General features: G+C 31.1%; 1 protein-coding gene across 1 annotated transcript in view; it reads left to right on the forward strand.

The window, feature by feature from the left end:
• LOC140063508 (E3 ubiquitin-protein ligase CHIP-like) overlaps window positions 1–14,914 on the forward strand; it is a 30,980-nt gene extending 16,066 nt beyond the window's left edge. The window contains exons 3-7 of the mRNA XM_072109858.1: window positions 4,691–4,856; window positions 6,066–6,141; window positions 8,152–8,208; window positions 11,112–11,228; window positions 12,577–14,914. Coding sequence (XP_071965959.1) covers window positions 4,691–4,856; window positions 6,066–6,141; window positions 8,152–8,208; window positions 11,112–11,228; window positions 12,577–12,702 — 542 coding nt within the window. The 3' untranslated portion in view covers window positions 12,703–14,914. The remainder of the gene's footprint in view (window positions 1–4,690; window positions 4,857–6,065; window positions 6,142–8,151; window positions 8,209–11,111; window positions 11,229–12,576) is intronic.
• The last annotated feature ends 8,394 nt before the right edge of the window (window positions 14,915–23,308 follow it).

A 23,308-nucleotide genomic window follows, 5' to 3' on the forward strand; every position in this document is an offset into this window, starting at 1 on the left:
AAGCGTTAATTCCATTTTGCTAATCACCGACATCTTGAAAATGAATTCATCAGTACAGTCATTAATTAAACATGGCTTAAGCTTTGACCATAATAATCTTTAAATCAAATTTATAGATTTGAGTGCTTTAGTCCGATTCCTTGAGGTATTGTCATAAAACAGCGTTATGTAAGCTAGTAAGTTTAAAGTTGTAATCAAAATAACTTTATTGAAAATGGAAAACTTAATGTTTACTATAGTGTTTAAAAAAAATCAGTTTTAGTATACAAAACTATTTACAAAAAAAAACAGCCAACAATTAAAAGTACAGGTTATCATATTTTTTTTTAATAAGTCCTAAATTATATAAGACACTTTATATAAAAGTTGAAAGGTGTTTAAAAATTAAAGTTGCAATTAAATAAACTTAATTGATAAAATGAGAAAAATTAAGTTATTGGCTTAATAATAATTTCATTTCATTTCACATTTATTCAATTAATGAAAACTTAAACAATGTAAACAATATAAACAAATAAAGATTTCATTAATTAGGATCAGACAAGGCCTGTCTCCGAAAGACCCAACAAAACATATAACAAAATAAAATTGATACAAATTAGGTAAAAGTGGCATAATAATACATTTTATAAATGATAATTTTCCAAATAATTGAACTTAATTCGATATCTTAATATTTTTGCATTTTCAAAATTGTTTAGATTCTCTTTTAAGTTATTCCATAATTTAGGTCCATGAACTGTAATAAAGATATGATTTGTACATGGAAGTGTTGCGAGTCTTTCGCATTGTTAAATAAAAATAGATTGGAGGTAAAAAAAAAATGCTTATCAGATATAAAAATTGTTAATTGTATCTGTTTTATTTAAATTACAGTCCCTTGCTACAGTTATTACATAAACAATAATTGTCTTTAAACTGTGCCACACAGTAATTGTAATAAAAAAAAAAGTTTTTAGGTTTATTAGACACATCCTGATAGTGATTCATTTACAGTAGTAAATAAAAAAAAAGAAGAAAATTACTAATTTGCAAGCAGTTTCGCTGCAAGAACTAGTTATGAAATCGGTACAGGTTCAGAGCTCTTTCTACACTATCAAACTAGTTTGACAAAAAAAGTGATGTGCCCAAATATGTTAGTGAAATGCCCAAATATGGTAGTGAAATGACATCATCATGGTCATATATGGGCACAAGTTTGATAATGATAATGTAGATTTTAGTTATGGTGGTAGAAACACAGTGTTATCAGGAGTTTAAAGTTGTCCTATGCTGGAGAACGGAGCAGTGTAAATGGTTCCTCAGCTTCTTCATGCTTTGATTATCTTTAGGATTCAATGGATAATTTTTGTGTGTAATGTATTTAGAAACATTGCAAAAAGGCATTATATAATAAGACTACCATTATATAATAAGACTACCATTATTATTATGTGCAAAAGAATGTACGTCTTTCGAAGGAGTAAGTGGGCTTATTCACCTTTTTCTCTGTCGAAAGATCACCAGCGACTGCTCAACACAAATTTACCTCGAGTTGAAAGTTATGCGTCATCTACAATAGGCACATTATGGAGTTTTCAAATTGCAGTGGCCCAAGACCTTGCATTGATGTGTTGCCAGTCATCATCTGGATCTCAAAAGCTGCCTATCCCACTTGTGTCAAGGCGCACATGACCAGCAAGTAAAATAAAATCTAAAGTGTTGATTAAATAAAGATTAGGATAAAAAGTAATTTTAATTTAGCAGACACTTACAGTACTGGAGGTTTTGAACAATGTTGATTTTGTTTCATAGCTGCTGTTGTCGTCAATTAGTCTTGGCTTTGGCCAAAATATGAACTATACATAGCATTACATAACTGCAAGAAAAATGTGCTTGACATGATTGGAAATACAGTCTTGTTTTGATTGGATCACGCCAAGTTCCACATACAGTAGAAGAGTCAAGCTGTACTACTTTTGTATTGTGGTTTACAAACAAGACTATCTGTTTAAATAATTTCATCTGCCTTCAAAGTTAATTGTGTGTACCAAAAAATTAAATTAAATGTAATCAGATTGAAATGTCACAGTACATATATTTTATTTTTTGATTTACACACATTAAACTTTCCTTGCCTATCATCTATCATCTAGGTTTATTTTAAAAAACTGTTTTACTATAATTACTGCAGTAATTATATAATTTGAATGATTGTCTTTGTCAAGGTTTCTGTTTTCCAATCAGATTTTTTTATAATTACTGTAGAATCTCTCAGACGAAGACTGTGTGTTTCTTAAGTAAATATGATAGTGTTCTAATTAATGCCGCATCAAATTAATAAGAATAATACTGTAAGTATCTCTCACTCAGTATTTTATTAAAAATATTGAAAATTTACAATTCCAAGCTTACAGTAATTGCATTCACTCAACAATTTTTTTACAACTTTACATTTGGTTTGTGACCTTCACAATTGTATGATGACGTCAACTATATGTTGCAAATTGCATACTTGAAACAGGTTTTCTATAAGTTACTGTCATAACATATTCTATATTTATAAAAATTGTCTTTCCTAATATTGAAAATCTTGTACAAAAACAACTTTCTGTTCTTTCAACATCTTTTTTTCTTTTGGATAATTTAGTGTTCATTGTGTGAACTTTATAACATTTACAGCTTTTTAAATGGGATTTTCAGAAATACTGATAATGGTATATTTCTCTCACCATATCAGATACTTTCTGTAAACATTCAAAAGAGTGAGCTGATTAGGAAAAAAACTCAAAGCTAAAAAAAAACATCCCCAGATATCAACTTTTGCTTTAGTTGATTTTTTTATCTGATTTGTAAATACTTGCAACATTGTAGTTTTTTTTATGATATTTTATTTACCATGGTATGCTCAGAGCAATCTTAAGTTTGTATACTTTATGACTTTTTTTTTGTTGACATTTTGTGGAATATATTTTGATACAATCCAATCCACAATCGTGGAGATATATTTAACTAAATATATTTTGAATTGAAATGTAGTTATCTTTACTAAAGTAATTTCACCTTTGTGAAACTCAGATTAATATTAATAAAGCAAGGCTATACGTAAACCATTGTGCTTTTATGATCTAAAGTGTACAGTATACAGTCACTGCTGTTAGTAGATGCATTATGACACTCACAATGCATGTGTGTATTAATTGATGCTATTATCTTTATTTATCTTAAACTACCTTTATGAAGGCTGCTCCTTCAGTTCTGTTCTCCACTTTTTTGTAATATCATAAATTTCAATCGTGGTAAACAATGGCCTTTAAAGTCGGTCTCCTACATCATAAAAGTGTTTTCACTTTAAAATACATATTTTAATACCTTTTGCAACAGTAGTACTACTACTAGTACTAACCAATCAGTATTGAATCCTATTATTAAAACCATAAGAAAATTCAATAAGAGTAATGTCAAAATGTTTACTGTTTACTTTAGTAGATACACTTTTTCACTGCAATAACTTATGAATTTAGTCATTGCAATAAACATTATTTAAACCAAATAAGTGAATAAACAGCTTAACAAATGTAGTTACTGCAGTAACTACAATAGAATAATTCTAACATGGTCCTTAATCTAAAATAAAATATAATAAATAATATAAATAAATACCAAAACAATGCATTCAAAGAGCAAAGGAAAATAAACAAATGGAAAACACAGACAGACATGAAAACTACTGTTAATAAAACATGCTTATATTTATTGTGTTTGTTAATTTTATAACGTAGAAGCCATGCAGAACCATCTACAGTAGATTAGTAAATAATATTATTAAAATACATGGTATTATTTGTTGAAAAGCATTTTACCCCAAAACAAAAATGAATTTCTTTGGTTTCTATTAATAGATTACTAATTCTATTTAATCAAACTATCAGATTGTTTTATTGTCCGTATGTTTATTTATTTAATAGTGGAAATCTATTTTTAGATGTTTTAATGATAACAATCCATACATGTAGCTTTAAGAATTACAGGAGTTTCTGCTATTGACTTTTAATTAGTCAAATAAATATAGATTTTGTTATATTAAAAACATGTTTGTGTTTAGAGTTCGAACTTACTTTCTCTATTCATATTTATGCTTGTTGGTAATTAGAGATTTCATGCTTTTTATGTTAATTGTTATTTAAAAAATTTTGATTTGTGTGAACTCCCTTTCTTAGATTTATTAGTTAATCTTGTTTGAATTCATGCTATTATGAGAGCACATTTGGATCTTACATTGATTTCTCAAAAATATACAATATATTTTTACTTGTGCACGTTTCAAAGTATGTTAAGTGTTGTAACTGTTGCAGTAAAATTATAATTTTTAACATGGAGTTTCACATTATCTATATAAAAAAGCTAAATTTGTCATAGATGATGGAATTAATTCTTCGGTCTAATTTTCACAAATTCTTGATTTCAGAATGCAATTTTTAAATAATGTACTGTATTTTGGAACCTTTCTTAAGATAATGTTTATATCAAGAACAGTTTTGGAAAATTAAATAGCATAGTACTGCCAAACATGGACAAATGAACCAAATGCATCAGTCTGACAAACGTTCCATGTCTCGCACGTGGTGATCAAAGATTGTGTTTGTTTGATTGGCACTTGTGCTAATATTTTGTCCATGCTCCAAATCATTTATTGCATTATATTTTTCAGCTAATGACTTAGCTAAAGAACAAAAACTTAACTATGGTGACGACATCACAAGTGCTTTAAGAATGGCCAAAAAGAAACGTTGGAATGTCTTAGAAGAAAAGAGGATACAACAAGAAATAGAACTACAAAGCTACCTCAATGAATTAATGTTAGAAGATAGAGAAAGGTTTGTGTAAAGAAAATTACTGTACATAAATTCACTTTCCATTCAATGTTATACTTAGTGAATTGGAATTGATAATTCTGTGTCATTATGTAGAAAATTAAAGTCTAATTTCGCTTTTAATGAACATGTTCCTTAGTATTAAACCATGATGTCAGAACATTTCATTCTACACTTCTCCTAAATTCAGTGTCAGATAGATATATTTTCCCCTTGAAAATAATAATCAAAAGCAGTTGATGTAGTTGAATAGGCAATTTCACATAGGCCGTAATTTATTCAGTTTGATCAAAAATTTGATCAAAGAAAAAAATTGTTTTCCTGATGAAACCATTAAATTTAATGACAAACAAAAAATAATTAACCAAAAGCCTGGTCCTCATTGAATGGAAGTTAATGGGTTTTTGGTTAAATTGAATTGAATCATTATTCAAAGTTTGATTTTATTAATCTTTATTTTTCATGTAAAAGAGCATCTTATAGTTTATAAAGTATATTGAGTATTTATGTATTTTGAAGACAAAAATAATGTTTGTTTTTTTTCTTAATGTATGCTATACTCTAGCTAATAATTACCAATTTTTTCAATTAATGATTATTCAAATAATAATGATTAATATCTTTAATCAAGAAAATATTAATAAAATATTGTGAAGAAGCCAATCAAGACTAATGATGTGTACTGTACAGTATAATTTGTATTTATTACTTAATTGAAACAAATTGAACTTTATTATTCTGATATGATAATTTTTGTTAGTGATTTATTAAAATAATAATTTAAATTTACTGTCTTTTCTTGATAAAGTTTACATAATTTACAGATTGTCTAGTACTGTATAATAACCATGAAAATAGTGCGGCTATTGAAAAGTTGTTTGTTTTTTGTTTCTTTTTGTTTTTTCTTATGAATAGGAAGTTTCTTTAAGTTATGAATTATATTATAAATTCAATTTCTTTAGCCAAGTTGTTTTCTTTTTGATAAATGGTATCAGAACCATCAGATATCCACTGTATACAATTTTTGATTTCCATACAGTAATTATCTGATAATGTTTTATTATGTCTGAAAAAATCTCACTTTGAAGTTAGAAAGGTTGGCGAGGTATGATTTCATAGTATCGTGATGATACTATAGAGGTTGCTGTAACATTTTGATTACAATTCCAAAGGTTTGAGTTACTCAAAAGTTCTTGTCATTTTTATTTTAAGAAAAATCAGAAAGCTTGAAGAAAATGGGAAAATAGAATTACTAGACAAAGAGAGAGATAAGCTTCAGCAGACCCATGTAGGTATAACTTGGTGCACACAATGCAATTATGAAACAGCTCAGATAAGAAAACCATTATTCTTGATATTTCTATAATTTAAGGCCTACTATTTTAACAATGATAGGAGAGCTAACTGAGTATAATAATCATGGCAAACATTTTCTACTGCAGTTACTGCAAATAACATAATTTTAGTGTGGGGTTTATTTTGTTGTTATTTTAAGTTTGATTCATTGCAATAAACAGTGTGTATGAGCCCCAATATAAGCCTGCTATTAATAATTGCATTAAACAGGTTAAGGAGTAAACAAAATATAGTTACTGCAGTAACTGCAGTACGTATTGCAGTACATAATATTTGTCATGGCCCCATATTCTATTTTAAAACAGAAAAAGGGTTTTTTTTCCGATTAATGCAACCTTTTATTTAGATACAATAAACATGTACCAAAATGCAAATTTCATTTACTGTAGAATGGCATATGTTTGTTATTAATCAAAATAAAAATGTAGCTTATTAAATACTTCTTTAGTTCAAACATTTTGGTGTATAAAAATATTCTCTTAATTTAGACTATCATCCTTAATTTTACTTTTAATGTATAAAAATGTGAAAATAGCTATAAACATATTAAAATGTAGTTGTAAGTATTCCATGTAAAGCACTATCTTTTATTTAGTAATTGTTTTTAGTGAATCTTCAAATACGATTAAGTATCTTTCTTGACTAGATCAGACAGATATTCTTAAATCAGATAACAGGTAAATGTCATTTTAATCATCTTCAATTTGTTGGGATTCTTGACCTTTTTTCCTGACAAAGTTGAATAGGTTTCAATATGTTGGTTAGCTTTAAAAACAACACTAATTGTGGATATACAGTACAATTAAAATTAGAAAATTCTTAAAAAAATTTTCATCTGGTTTCAAATGGATATTTAAAAAATAAATGTTATTTGCGTGACCCGTCAACGTCATTTACGTGACTAAGGCTACTGAAAGTAGCTGAAACGTAGCAAGATGACTTGTCAACTGGTTAACCATAAAGTTAACATTTATTTTTTAAATAAAATTAGCAAGTTTCTTTTTATGGTAAATTGAAATGAGAATTGTATGTACATATTGTGTTGTAACACACAATCTCTAAAATTATTTATTCAACTTTTTTTGTATGGGTATCTAACAGTGCCTTTGGAAAAAAAAGACATTTTGAAATTTTTTTAATTTAACTAATAGGCTACCAGATTCCTGGTACATATCTATAATTTGGACAGTATCAGCCAAAATTCTGTGGTACAGTGTACCATAGGCCAGGTAACACATGTGATAGATATGTGACACTGCTTTACAAAATTTGCCTTATGGTACTACTGTAGACATATAATAATTATGGAGATCAATCAGTACAAATAATCGGGTGATTGCACTCCATAGCAACACTATACAACTTTCAATGAACAAGTAATTCTTGATTCTTAATGAATGTGATCTGATTCGAATAAATGCAATTAGAATAATACTTTCCAAATATGAAATAAAATATTAAGCAATATTATTATTTTGAAATTATTCTTTTAGAACAAAATATGTAGGTTATATTATTCTCTAATGTGTGTTTTATATTTACCTCCTAATGGATAAATAATCAAGTACATACTCCGATAGTTTTTGAAAAAATGTTTTTAATGACTTTACTGTAGTCAGAATATATAAAGATAATTTCTAATAATAGTGATATATTTATTTTACCATATTCGTACGAATAAATGAAGCATAAACCATACCTTCATGCATTAACTTGACATTTTACGTTACAAAAGTCTGGAGTCGTCTTAAGTGACATACATTTCTTAAAATTGAGATTTTCACAATCATGAAAAAATCATCATGAGAGAATCAAGTGTTTTTGCCTTTACCATGCAGAACAAAAATTATATGTTAATAACACTTTTGAACTACAGTACAGTACTAACATAATTGTAATAACTGAACACATATTTCTAAATAATTTTTTTTTTCCATTTTAGGACAAACATGTTACAGATCTGAACTCATTATTTGCAGAAGTGGATTCAAGAAGAATGGTATGAAAAAAATCATTTTCTACATATGTTTTGCTTTGGAGACACCATGAATGTCTATTTACTGTAGATAAACAATGTCGCCATATATTTATATCAATAGCAGCTTCCTCTATTCTTAGTGTCTCCTTTGAGGCAGTCAAGCATATTATTAGGCTCGATCTTCTTGGTTGCTTCCTACTGTCCAAATGGTTAAGAGTTTAAAACAAAAGCTACGTTGACCATAGTCATGTGACTGACTCCCTTCGCGTTTCTGCTGATACTGCTATATACATTTCTCTTTGGGTCACCATGAAAAACAGGTACAGTAATTGAATGCCTCATGAACTAATAGAGGTTTATTTGTAAAAATAAGTGTTAACTAGAATTAAATATAGAATATTATTTTCGTTGCACAACTCGTTCTTCTCAAACAGCTGGTTCTAATTATTTATATTCTTCCCCTATCATGCATTCCATTAAGCAGTTATTGTGAAAATATATATTATAATCCAGGTTATTCCTTTTAAGTATATAAAATTCCTAATCTGTTCATCATTATACCTCCATGATTATATTAAGGTTTCTTTGAGTGAAAACCGACTTTTTGGTTGTTTATTGATGTAATCGCAGGTGTGAAAATGCTTCAGTCAGAAAGAAAGTCCTTTTCAATGTTTATGTGTAAAATATAAAACTTCTATTCATGGGAAACTTCTATTCATGGGAAACTCTTATTCATGGGAAACTGCAATTCATGGAAAACTGCAATTCATGGGATACTCATATTCATGGGAAACTTCAATTCATGGGAAACTCCTAATCATGGCAAACTCCTATTCATGGGAACTCCTGTTCATGGGAAACTCCTATTAATTGGAAACTCCTATTCATGGGATACTCCTATTCATGGGAAACTCCAATTCATGGGATACTCATATTCATGGGAAACTCCTATTCATGGGAAACTCCAATTAATGGGAAACTCCAATTCATGGGCTACTCCTATTCATGGAAATCTCCAATTCATGGGATACTCATATTCATGGGAAACTCCAATTAATGGGAAACTCCAATTAATGGGAAACTCCAATTCATGGGATACTCATATTCATGGGAAACTCATATTCATGGGAAACTCCTATTCAGGGGAAACACCTATTCAGGTGATACTCCTATTCATGGGAAACTCCTATTCATGGGAAACTCCTATTTATGGGAAACTCATATTCATGGGATATACCTATTCATGGGAAACTCATATTCATGGGATACTCATATTCATGGGAAACTCATATTCATGGGAAACTCATATTCATGGGATACTCATATTCATGGGAAACTCATATTCACGGGATACTCATATTCATGGGAAACTCATATTCATGGGAAACTCATATTCATGGGAAACTCATATTCATAGGAAACTCATATTCATGGGAAACTCATATTCATGGGAAACTCATATTCATGGGAAACTCAATTCATGGGAAACTCATATTCAGGGGAAACTCATATTCAGGGGAAACTGATATTCATGGGAAACTGATATTCATGAGAAACTCATATTCATGAGAAACTCATATTCATGAGAAACTCATATTCATGGGATACTCATATTCATGGGAAACTTTTATTCATGGGAAACTCATATTCATGAGAAACTCATATTCATGGGATACTCATATTCAAGGGATACTCATATTCATGGGAAACTCATATTCATGGGAAACTTATATTCATGTAAAACTTATATTCATGTAAAACTCATATTCAAGGGACTCATATTCATCGGCCAAAACACTACAAACAAACAAGAAGAATATTTTGTTGAGCATCAGAAATGTCTCTTTAGTAGGGGCTCATACAGTACTGTACTGGTACGAAGATTAATAATATAGTTATTCATTAATAATCAATTTATTCCAAAAAGAATTTTTAATTAATTCAAGGTCAATTAATAATAAATTTATATTAGCTATAATAATTAATTGGAAATTCTTTATACGACAACATGGGGGCTGAATTTAATCATAGTCATGAAAAAAAAATGTTTACAACAAGTACATTAATAAGAATTTGTATTCAGTACAGTAAATGTAAAGGCCTCTCTGTCTTCCTTTTTATGGCTCAGTACTCTCTTTTTTTTTCAACTCCTTCACTTCACATCAACATTTATTTCTTCCAAAATAAATTAAATAAAATTTAACATAATATTGTGTCAATTTTCAAATTCTAGGTTAGATTAAAACATGCAATTTCAAACACATTATTGGATAAACCACAATAGCAACCTTAAAATTGTTTCTCCATCTTGTAATTTTATTTCAAAAAGGTATCTGGATAAAAGTATACTCCTGAGGTAGCTTTAAATCCTAATAAAGTCTCCCAATATCTGTTTGTTTACTCAATTATAAGACTTCAGTATTTTCTTTTCATAACAATCTAATCTATTCAGCATATGGTTTCAATTGATTAAAAAATATATTAAATTTACATACACAAAAGCTGTTCGTAAAATATTCATACCCAAAAAAAAAAGTTTCCTTTAATTAATTATAGTTATAAAAATTAGTTTTTCACTTTGTGCACATAATTACATTCTTTAGTATACGGTACTTTATTGTATTACATACAAAGAAATTGTGAATGGTAATGATCATATCTTATCTAAACAACAATAGAAATTACTATGTACATCCATGTAAGCAAGATGATTTTAAATTATTCCCTGTATTTATGTACAGTATGTGTGTATGCTAGTAGCAAAATAATATTTCATTCCATGCAAAATATGTAGTATAAAAAAAAAAAGAATTGACAATAAACGTGGATGTAAAAATAAGACACAATGAGAAACAATTTTATTAAATATTTTATCTTTCCAACATTGTAAAATATTTATATATTAAGCTTTTTTTTCTTTTCAGAAACGTGATGTTCCAGATTATCTGTGTGGTAAAATAAGTTTTGAATTGATGAGAGAACCAGTTATAACGAGAAGTGGTATCACGTATGATAGAAAAGATATTGAAGAACATCTTCAGGTACAGTACATTTTAAAAGTATAATTAATATAATATCCTGGATTTATATAGCGCCTAATTTTTTTAAACCTCTAAGCGCTGAACATTATTACCCCCGTAATTTGTTTACAAACACGTATGGAAACATACTCCCATAATGTAGCTAGTAATCAGCGCAAGGTTGTGTCTTGATCTAACTGGGTTTCCATTTATACACCTGCTTGGAGAAAAGGAAACGTAAGTAAAGTATCTTGCCTAAGAATACCGACAATGCGGCGAGAGTTAGATTCGAACCTTGATCTCGCAATCAGTAGTCAAACGTCCAACACATTGCGCCACATGCCCTCATACCCTGATTGGAATATATTATGACTGCAATTATAAAATTTATTATTATTAAGCTGTTATGCTCCCTACCAAAAACAGAGCACATAACAATACTTTCAAATAGTTTAAAACTACTGGATAAAAAGAAAAGTCTTGTTTAAATAGAGGTGGCAAATTCGTTCCTTTCAAACAGGAAGCACGTTCCAGATGCGTGGAAAATGAGATCTTTCCTGTTAGATCGTTAAATTTATCTCTAGTATCTTCATCATCATAAACAATTGTTTATCTGCCATCTAAAACAATCAAACAATGTCATCCTGGAAATTATGAGGATTAATTGCGTGTAATTGTAAACAGCTAGTAATCATTTGATGTGTATACAACGAAAACAATAATATTCTTTGTGAAACTAAAACAAACAGAGCATATTCACAGAAAGTAATTTGAATATTAAATAATATGATTAAAAGATATTGTGTTGATTTAATTCACGTTATTATTGAACTATTGATAATAATATTTGAAATTTTATCCTTAAAGAATCAATATATATTTAGAAAAGTATTAATGATTAGTACGAAATGTATCTTGAAATTTATTGGAGGATTGGGTGTCTAGAAACGGTACAAACAGACGTTTAATGTTTCCATGCATAAATATCCGTTATATTAAAGATATTAAAACTTTACATAATGAATGTTGATAACGTATTTCAATCAAATGTGGCGACAAGTCAAACATTGATGTTGTAATAGATCTGTTTCTTTCTGGTAATAATATCCTGGTTTTACAAAGCACTTAATGTTGTGAAACGTCTATTAAAGTATTAAGCAATGAAAAAGAATAGATAAGCCCAAAACATACAGTAGTATAGCCAGGGTTCAGTCTAAATGTAAGCATGGTTAGAACCAATCAGGTCTTGGCACCTCCTAGGCGCCTCCTACCCTAGTTAAAAAAAAAACTTGTTATGCATGGTACAGTATATTTTCCGGGCTTGATTGTAACTTATAATTTAGTTATTGTTTTCTGTTTTAATATGTAGAGAGTTGGACCTTTTGATCCAATTACCAGAGAAACATTAACCCAAGATATGTTAGTACCAAACCTGGCTATTAAAGAAGTTATTGATGGATTTGTTGCAAACAACCAATGGGTGGAAGAATATTAAAGTGAGAGACGCACAGGTCACAGGTCACAAAGGTTAAACAGATTATCAAACAGGTTATCCTTCAGTTGTAGTCCAAACAGTATCTTATCAACGATGATTGATTTTAAAATAAATTTAAGACAACCCATCCCCCTCCCCCAACCTGAGTACAAAGCCTGTTTAAAAAGTCTTGCATGTGGTTTCATTCAAACACATTCCTATCTTTCCATGTTGTACTTGGCTAAAACTTTTTTTCTTTAATCATGTAATCTTGCAAGAATTATTGAAACACCATGAAATCAACAAAACTTTTCGAAAATACCAAAGCAGAGTTGTGTGCAGTGATGCATATCTTTTTTAAGTCCGAACAATACTAGCTCGGCTATCGTGTGATACGCGAGAGCCAAGAGATTTGTAATTCCGTTCCATATTTTTCACAAGGTTTAATTTCATTAATATTATAATTAATATTATAATATGGTACTGTAAAGTTATGTTTATGTGTGCTTATGTTTACACATTCACAAACATTGTGAATATTTTGAAACTTAGAAATTGTTTCATGAACAGTTTTAAGACCATGTTTAGAATTCCATAAATATGAGCTATGTGCAGAATTATGAACATTTTAGGAGACAGGAAGTGAGGTGTGTCCATTCTTTATGACTACATTGTGGTTGGTAATAGTGCAGTATCTTCCTTGATATAGTGTTCAAAAACAAATAAACAGTAACCACAAATATTCTTAAACATTATAATTAATACCATATTCATATATTTAAAATATTGATATGAATAACTTTATTGTATTCACTAAATTCTAATTTAAGAACATACTTCCTTGACAAAGGGTCAAATGAAAGACCCCCTATTATCTTCTTCCACGGTCATAATGAATCATGTTTCCGGCCATTTTGACTTTAATGCATACAAGCTGCATCTGTTGATACTAGTGTATGTTTAAATGTTCAAAATACTGGGAAAGAGAAATATGTAAATATATGGTTTAAAAAACTAATAATTTATATTTTATTGATACTTAATTTTTTTTATTTAAAAAAATTTTACACCAGGGTAAAGTGCAAAGCCATAATGAAGACTCTGTCCTGCAGATACATGTATAAATGATTTATTCATAATTAGTGTTCAATTTTGAGGTGCATAACCAGTGACTGCCAACAGAAAATTCAATCATTATTTTAATAAGGTGTAGAGACCATGCAAAAATTCTACTGCAGTTACTGCAGTAACGCTTACGCTTGTATTCGCTTACGCTTGTATACGCTTACGCTTGTATACGCTTACGCTTGTATACAATCATATAGAAAACTTTTTTCTGTGTAATGGTACTCTACACATGGTGACTTCCTTATAAACTTTAGGATCGAAACAAACTTAAACCATACACTATTGCAGTAAAAATTGAGTTACTGCAGTAACTGAAGTAGAATGATGTTTGCATAGTCCGTACACTGTATAACATCCTTGAGTTGTTTTTCCCGTCCTATTAGAAAGTAAAAAACATATGATTCGAGGTATACATACGGTGGATAATAATTTAACCACACTAAAACTAGAAGATCCACTCAATAATTTCAGAGAAAATGTTAAAACAAGTGTAACATTAAATAAAGACACGTTTTGTTATATCTCATCATTTTTAAGACTATAATGAGCCTGAGTCATCTTCATTCCGATATACAGCATTTACAACGATTATTACAAAGCGTGAAAATATTTTAATTTACCACACTGTACGAAATATATTACATACTTGGAAGCTCTGTCTACACTATCAAACTAGTTAGACAAAAAAAAAGAACTGATGTGCCCAAATATGGTAGTGATATACCCAAATATGATAGTGATATAACATCATCATGTCCATGGGCACATCATATTTTGTGAGTCTAATAGTGTATAGACAGAGCTTTAGCAAAAAGTAATGCATGTTTTTGTATTTTTGATGATAATATTCATTCTCAAATTGAAATTCGGATTAGGTCCAGCTTGGTTCCCACTAGAACGTAACGCAAGGACGTAAACGCAACGCAAGCGTTTTAACCAATGACAAGCGAAGTTATAGACAGTTAGCAATCACAAGCGAATAAGCCATCGATTGTGATTGGTCAATTCACTTGCGTTGCGTTACGTCCTTGCGTTGCGTCGCTAGTGGAAACCACCTCTACGGACCCATGGCAGCCTATCATGAACGATAGATTGCCGAACGATGTACTGGGTTCTTTAAAGAGTACACGAGATATATATACCAGATATGAGCACTGAACCTCCAGTTTTTCCACCAGAACTAATGGTGGTCCAGTGTATCTTTAGTTTTAAAAACGTCTGTAGTCCACCAAGATATTTTGAATAATTTAAGATAAATTATAAAGAAAAGTTTACTACTAAATAAAGAAAATATTGACGACGTTTCGACCTATTTTGTGTGCGGTTTATTCCATAATATTATAGACTATAAAAAACGTGGTCCTAAGGGAGTTTAGTATATGCTGAGAAAATGTTATATATACTAAACATTATTTATGTTTATTAGATGTTTGGCAAACTAGTGAAATGATCTTTAAATGGACACGTTCCGTAACTAAACTTCACATGAATAAACTACAAGCTATGAGAAAAAATTTACAAGAAAATTGGTTTAATGCGTCGTTTTAGGTCTACTGTGGTGTTCTATTTTCTTTGTATTGCTCAATAAAACATACCGTGACAAAGAAAGTACAGTAGCTAAAAATAAGAACGTTGGGCTTAAAAGATTAGAAAAGTAATTAAGTTGAATTTGAAAAAAAAAACACAGAAAGCTATAAAATCATGACAATTTGCATTTGATTTGAAGTACCATAATATTTTTTGTTAAATTTACTGATTAGTTCTGCCAGATGGCGCCCTATATACTAATATTTTAAAAACAATCAAATCCGATGTGGCTAACTAAGAATAAAGTTGGTAACAATATGTCGTTAGTACTGAGTAAATTATTTACGATTTCAGGTAGAAATTAGCGTTTTAGTAATGGAGAATGCACTTTGTATTTCAATTCGGTCGAATTACACATTGCCGTGTGTTGAACGTACTTAAATGTTCCATAATTTTCCATTATTCCGTCTGATTGTAAATTACGTCACCATCGCGTAACATTTTCTCCGATTGTGATATCGTGAACTATACCCTATATTGTAATCGAATTAAATCCAAGTCGGTCCTAAATCGTCTCGGACTTTGGTGACTGAGGCGGTTTAGGGCAAACTTGATCGGCTACCTTGTAATATGTAGAGTGAACACTACCCTTTTAGTCAAATTAATCACTTTGGGCAGCTGATTATTATCTTCCTCGAACAACACGAATCACGTTATCTAATTTTAACAAGGATCTACACATTTGGGCTACCAAACATGGCGCAATGTGCGGTATTCTGTAACTAGTCTAGATGGCAATTAATTATAGAATGAGCCCTGATAACGACTGAATCTTTATTTTACACTATATTCTACTATTCTACTATAAAGCGCAGTCAAAATGTGTGCCCAAAAGCTTTCAAACGGAGCGATTGATTGAAATTGAATTTAACATATCCCTACCGTATCGTTTGTAAGCCAGGCTAAATTTAAGGGCAATTATGATAAATGCCCAACATCTAGTTTTACGAATTTGGAATCTGATCAAGTACTAAATGAACCTACATAAAAAATAAAAATAAATATTCTTTCTCGATGTTTTTTTATTTTGCGGGCGATTGCAATTTAACGCCACTGATGGACTAGACGAGTAAACGACTCCCACGTTGAATGTAAACTGTAACGCTTTAATTCAGGCTATTACAGCGTTCACGTTTCTATTTCAACGCAACATTTTATAGCTCTATGGTACAGTTTACCGAGAGTTATGTATCTGAATACGGTAGAAAAATTAATTAGCAAAAGGAATAATGTGACGTCTGTAGCTTAACAAGAAGTGCGAATTTTACGGGGATTCATAAATAAATAGAATTCACTCGAATCGAAGAGAGTCAGATTATATATATTTATTTCCATACTTTTTCACGATGCGGCAAAATGCGTAACCAATCGTTTAGTTTAGGAATTTCCGATGTGTACGAATAGATTCACTTTAAAGATTAGCCTATTCTCTGTAGGCCTAACTGTATCTCCAGCCAGTATCATAGCAAAGTACCATGATACAGTATCACATGTGTTTCACAATATCGCCAAGTACCATAGACCATAACCTAACCCTTAACCTAACATTACATGATGCAGGCACATCATGTGATACACTTGAGATGCTGTATTACGGACATTTCCTGGAGACTGGGCACATAATGTTATAAGTGAAGATACAGCACTGCTATTCGGATGTAAAATCAAGATGATGTGCTGTATTAACGCGAGGTTGTATTTGCCCCAGTTTCACTTGTTCGTAATCGTTTTTACGGTTTTACATCATCTCTAGAAAGAAAACATGGTCATTTGTCTAAAATTTAAAAGCAAAAACTGTAGACAAAGTGACACTTTAATTGCAATATTGAAACTGATTGGCAGAGCATTACCTTTATAGATACCATTTGTATTTTTTGATAGACATTTAGACAGATGCAGACAATTGTTATTACGCCACAGTTTTTTAAGTATCTGGCCGGCCTTCATCATTAAACCATTGAATTTTACGATATTGTTATAAATACTTTTGGCTAAACTCATAATCTACATTCTCGCTTAACATAGGGAGAGGTAGTTTGGATCTACGTAGGCCTATCTTACGTTTGTAACGGTACCATGTTACATAGAACCCTATTAAATGGACACCTTCGGAAACAAATTAAGTGTAGCCGTAGTCGAGGTGTCCCAAATGAGATCTACTGTACTTCGAAATTGACAAATACATGCACTCCAAGAACTTACCAAAACACTTTGCAAATAGGGAGGGCATTAGAGGGCGTGCTATTTAATATTTCGACCCATATTGAAGATATAAATAACTCGAGCTTTTAGTAATCTTTTGTGACGTTACTATATACAGTATATCGATTTTCCTGTTGTCGTTTTTGAAAGGACGATTGTATCAAGTAAAAAGTAATTTTTAAAAATGCATATGATGCCTGCTAGTCTACTGTCTGAACTAATACAGTGCTTACAATATCGATTTTGTTCTCTCTCCAGTGAACTCTATCATTCCGTCTTAAGTTTGTAAGTTCAACTTAAAAAATAAAGAAATGTTATACGTTGATGAAATGACTGATTGATTAATTTTTTCGTTACTATAGACTATATTCTTTAATCTTATTTCTTGTGGATAGTTTAAAAACCGTCTGTTAATGTCACTAAAAAAACCCAGTAATGAATGATGTGCCGAAAATGTCTCAAAATGTGTATGAGTTGTCGCTGTACAAAACAATGTTCATTAGAAGTGTACATTGCTGTCTCGTTGTTGTTGTAATAAGAGAGAGTTGAGAGAGAACCGTGGACCGTCAACCTTTACTTTTGTTGTGGTGATTACTAATGTAATCATCTTCGATACGTGCTTGGAATAATATTCCATGGAATAGTTCGAGTTGAAGGGAAAGCAATGTATCCTTTTATTAACATTTGGGTTAAACAACCCAGAGGGTTTATTATTATGCCCACATTCTAAAAGCTATAGTTTTAAGAAGTACCTGTAAACCTGACAATCAAACGTGTTCAGAAAGATATTTAATGCGTTACTATTCAATATTCATACTCTGTTGTTCACTAGTAATGACATTTAATAGAGTATTCGTTAGGGAGTAAAGAACATTTTACAGTAGAATTATATGAATATTTAATATAGATTATCGCTCGATATAAGATAAGTTTTTGTACGCGTTTAAATTTACTTTATTTTATTCTCTTAAAAAGAGATCAAAACAATTGAAATACATATTATAATTAGTATCATGATATTAATATTTTTGTAGTTGCAAATTAACGACGCGTCTGTGTATACTTCCATGTCCCTTCTTTTGTGATGAAGTCCCTGATAAACTTTCTAACGAAGGTTTTTTTTCCATCCCAAACTTGTCGAAGCTCAGCGACGCCAAATTAGATATTTTCACCGTTTTGGCGTCGATTTGTATCTGTAGGCCTATTTGTATGCTTAGTTTCCAGTCGGCATTTCAATCTCTGTCTGTAAAAACTAGAAATCAAACGTATGAAACGTTATGTGTGCCAAAATATGTTTTTACCCGAATCACCGTCTATAACCTAACAGTTCCTATGGAGAAAACAGGCAAAACTCAATACTTGTTCAAAGTGCATTGAAAACTATGCAGAAACTTATTTCTCCTAGTGGTTTGTGTTTAGTAGTGTAAAAGTGCAAACGCACACGTAAATAACTTGTTTAAAAACATGTTAAATTCTCCCTCATCTTGAAGTTCACAATAAATTGTCCTAAAATAAATGATACATTTCGCTGAAAATGTATCATAAAGCTAAACAGTGCTTTGTTGGATCTTTTTAACATGTTATTGTTAGATGTCATTAATGTAATTTCAATTAAAAAAGATTTTAATACGAATTAAGTCCCAAACGACCTGTCGAAATATTGTCACCATAAAGAGCACAAAATTCAAATATAATTTATGACACGCTCCTCACAGGATAAACTGCACTTTGTACCGTATACAGTGTATTGGATAATGTCGAGTCTGATAAAGCCGATTTTAGGCTTAGTATACGTACAATATTTGTTTTATTACATACTAATTACTATAGACAATATACATCTTAATTTTATTCCGTTTATTGTTTTATTTCGAAGTTATATTCACATAAAACATCGACGGTCCAAATTTATAATATAATCCACGCAACCACATCGATGTATCGTGACGTCACAAAACTAGAGGGTTAACTCGCTTCGCTCGCATACATTCTAGAAAGTAAACGCATAACGATGACAAAACGTTGACCTCTATTTTACAAAAATACTGAACTTTTTTTATTTGACCCCCCTGATTTGGGTTTTATTTTCCCTTATTGGAATAGAAATTCATTTTAAAATGTAATTACAGATTTGTATATTAATGCACAAACGTTTGATTCCCAGGTTTTTAAACACACCGTTCAGAATTACGAAAGTTCTGTATTCGGCCATAGAGATATTATAGTACTATAATATCTCTGTGATTCGGCTAAACCCTCTTAAATCCTTGTATTATTCAATAGCCCGTATGTGATGTCTCCTGCTTACGTCATAACACGGATTTCCTACGATATCGTTTTGATCGATATGTTAAACCATGTAGATCTTACTTGATTTGGAAATAAGTAAATCCGTCGCCAAACTATCATGTCCTTGCGAGCACATGCGGCGCGAGTATGCTCGAGGGCTACAGTATATATAATATAATATTCCTAATCCAAAATATGTCCTAATTTTTTAAATAAAAATAGGCCTAAAATGCATCGGCTGAATTATGAATGTATTTCACACTAAAAAGGCAAATCATAATTCCGGTTGTACTGTATTATATTGCATAGCCAATGATTTATTCCCCAGGAGTACTGGAGGAGCTGCATATGTGTTTTAATAATTCATTATTCTTGTAAACAAAATAATATTGTATAATTTTGTCGTTTTCCCACGAGAAAATTGTGGAAAGTTGTTGTAATTATTTTCAGACCTCCTGATTGATTTACGCTGTTTTGAAGGCGAAGGATTAACTTGTCGAAAACAAAACGATTACGCATGATGTGAAGTTTTAAAAGTTTGCACTTCGTTGACAGAACCATCAACACATTTAAAACAGTTTAACTTGTAACTGTTGTCAACATTGTATATGGTACCGGGTTTAAAATTATTTTGTATTCACAACAACACTCCTTTCGCATTGCGCACCAAACCTGCAAACACTGCAATACGTCGGTGGTTGTGCTGGCGACCATGCAGTGTGTGTGTAAACTTTGGATCGAGTTCGAGTTTTGGGCGATAAAAGTGGTATGCGTACTCAGTGATACGATATTCATTTATGATGATCACATACATTACATAATCGTTGGTTTCCGGTGCCAAAACCGTGTGGTTAACATATTGCAGGCCTACAGTTAATGCAATTACAGAAACTTATATATATATATGTACAAATATGTAAACTTAATTATCTTTTAGAGGAACGTATATTTCGACAAGACATTTCTGGAAGAGAACAGTCGTGTAAAAATCCCATTCGAAATGATCATTAAAAACGTATTTGTTAGTATCATAAAATATTATAGTTGCTGATGGCAGACACGTTAGTGTAACCTGTTTATTGTCACTAGATATGATACCGTACGATTATCGTAATATAAACTTGTATAATGATTGACAGATTTATTACTTTCAAAAGTCATTATTACTATTGATTAAAAATTGTAGAAATTAATCAGATTGGTTTAAGGGCGGGATGGTTAAAGACACCGTTTAAGCATTCAAGCCTAAAGCGGAATAAAGTCGTTTATGTTTGAAGGCGTTTAATTTATCGCCATATTGAACGGACGTGGTTTTCTACTGAACACTTACAGTAATTCTTTCAAAACGGACATTCTCAAAGAAAATCATTCATAATTGCGTATGTTAAGATACGCCAAACGTAACGAAGCTAATTTATAGATTTTAAGACGAACATCATAACAGGGAGTCTCAATCACAAAGTTATGACACTATAAGCAGGAGAAATACATTTCTCATGCTTATAATTGAGACTCCCTGTTATGATATGATCGTCTTAAAATCTAGTAAATAGCTTCGTTACGTTTTGAGAAATACTCATTTCGTTTTCTGTATAATTTTGTTATTTTTTTCATCAATAATAATGCGTTATTACTGAAGTGTTATTTCTATAACTATAAATGCGACTGTTTGAACTTGATTGACCATATGACCATAAACCACTCTGTGATTCACAAACTTACCGATTATGAGTTTCATAGTTTGACCTCGTGTTTTATGAACGCTTTTAGTTGGCGTAATTACAGTACCAAGTGCTATCAATTAATAAACCAACAGTTTAAAGGCACCACAACAGCCGCGGATAGAGAAACGGTCGTGTAAATTATCAGTTAGATCAACTCTTCGTTTGGGAAACAACAACACGAAATGAAAAAAAAAGCTTAAGCCTAAAGGTTTTACAGCAGTAACTGATGTTCCAGAGTCGTACGACGAGTCGTCGCGTCGGGATAAAATTAAACATGTTTGAAGTTCTCGCGACGACAAACTACGCCCGACGCTATCTCTTTCGACTCGTCTCGTCGTGCTGCAACTCAGATATCACCGTCGATCCAAGGCACTTGGCCTTTATTAGAACAATAGTTGTCCAATATTTGGTTGAACAATATTATTACAATGCCCGCCTTTCACCCATCTTAAGCTTTTTTTAATTTTTTTTTTAATTTGACAATTACGACGACGCGATGATCATAATTAATATATCTTGCTTGCTGTACATACGTCATTGCGTCGCGCCCTTCTAGTGGGAACCAAACGTTATCTTTGTAATTGTAATGTTCTAAGAGAGAGGGTATCCTCCGCATGACTGCCCCTGAGTGTCACTTATTAGCCAATTCTCAACATACGTCAGTGTTGGAACTCTCCCTTTCATTTCGGAGTAGGTCTATGGTCTAAAACAATACTAACAGGTGTTTCCACATAGTACGTGTTTTCTAATGCATTGCATGCAATCTACATCATGTATTAGTTGCTATCGTCGATTATAACCCATATTAAGAGGACACCTTTGTGACCCAACAAACTGTCCCCTGAATATATCACTGCTAAAACATTATATTATGTAGTATTTTCCACGTCCGTCTCATAAAGTGTACCCCTTTAATGGGTTTTCCTAAATGAGGCGTGTCATCCCCAACGAATTTTCAAATGTATAAGTCTACCCCTCTTGATCGTCCAAACTGAACGATACGCCTAGTTTAGTTAGTCGGGTTGTTTGAAACAATCGTAACGTTTCTGCGACACATGTATAACATCTTTGATACTCTGTTTTGTTATATTAATATATAATAGAATTTGTTTTAAATAAATATACCAGTGAGACGTTGTCGCCTCTTTGCATCTGTCAGCATCATTATCTGCCGAAAGTAGTCCGAGACGTTCATGTTTTATTCATAGTGAGGAAGATGTGTTATAATTAAATTAATCAGTATAGGTAAACAAGTAGGTAATATAATACTGTTTTTCTTACATAGTCTTATTTACATAAACGATCCAGACAGATTATTTCAGTTTGTTAGTTACCATATTGTTTTTCCTATTATGGTAGTCATCTTCAAAAAAAAAAATGAAACAATAAAATAATGATTAATGGCATTAAATGATAACATGATAATGAAAAACTAAATTTGCTTTATTCTTAGAGGGCATGCGTTTGAAATCATGTTTCAAATCATAGAGTGGCCCCTAAAGTTAAGACTGTTATGCGAATCATTTTATTCATGCGAATCGAAAGCGCTGCGTATTCTGTGACGTAGAAAATTGCGCAACCAATCCGGATTTAGGAATGTTCGATTCACGGAAGAATGTATTCGCCTCTGACTAAAAAAATGGCCGCCTCACGTGACGGGAGTACAAAACTATGTTCTACACATACCACTTTAGTCT

Source organism: Antedon mediterranea, chromosome 1 (assembly GCF_964355755.1).
Source record: "Antedon mediterranea chromosome 1, ecAntMedi1.1, whole genome shotgun sequence".
Lineage (NCBI taxonomy): Eukaryota > Metazoa > Echinodermata > Crinoidea > Comatulida > Antedonidae > Antedon > Antedon mediterranea.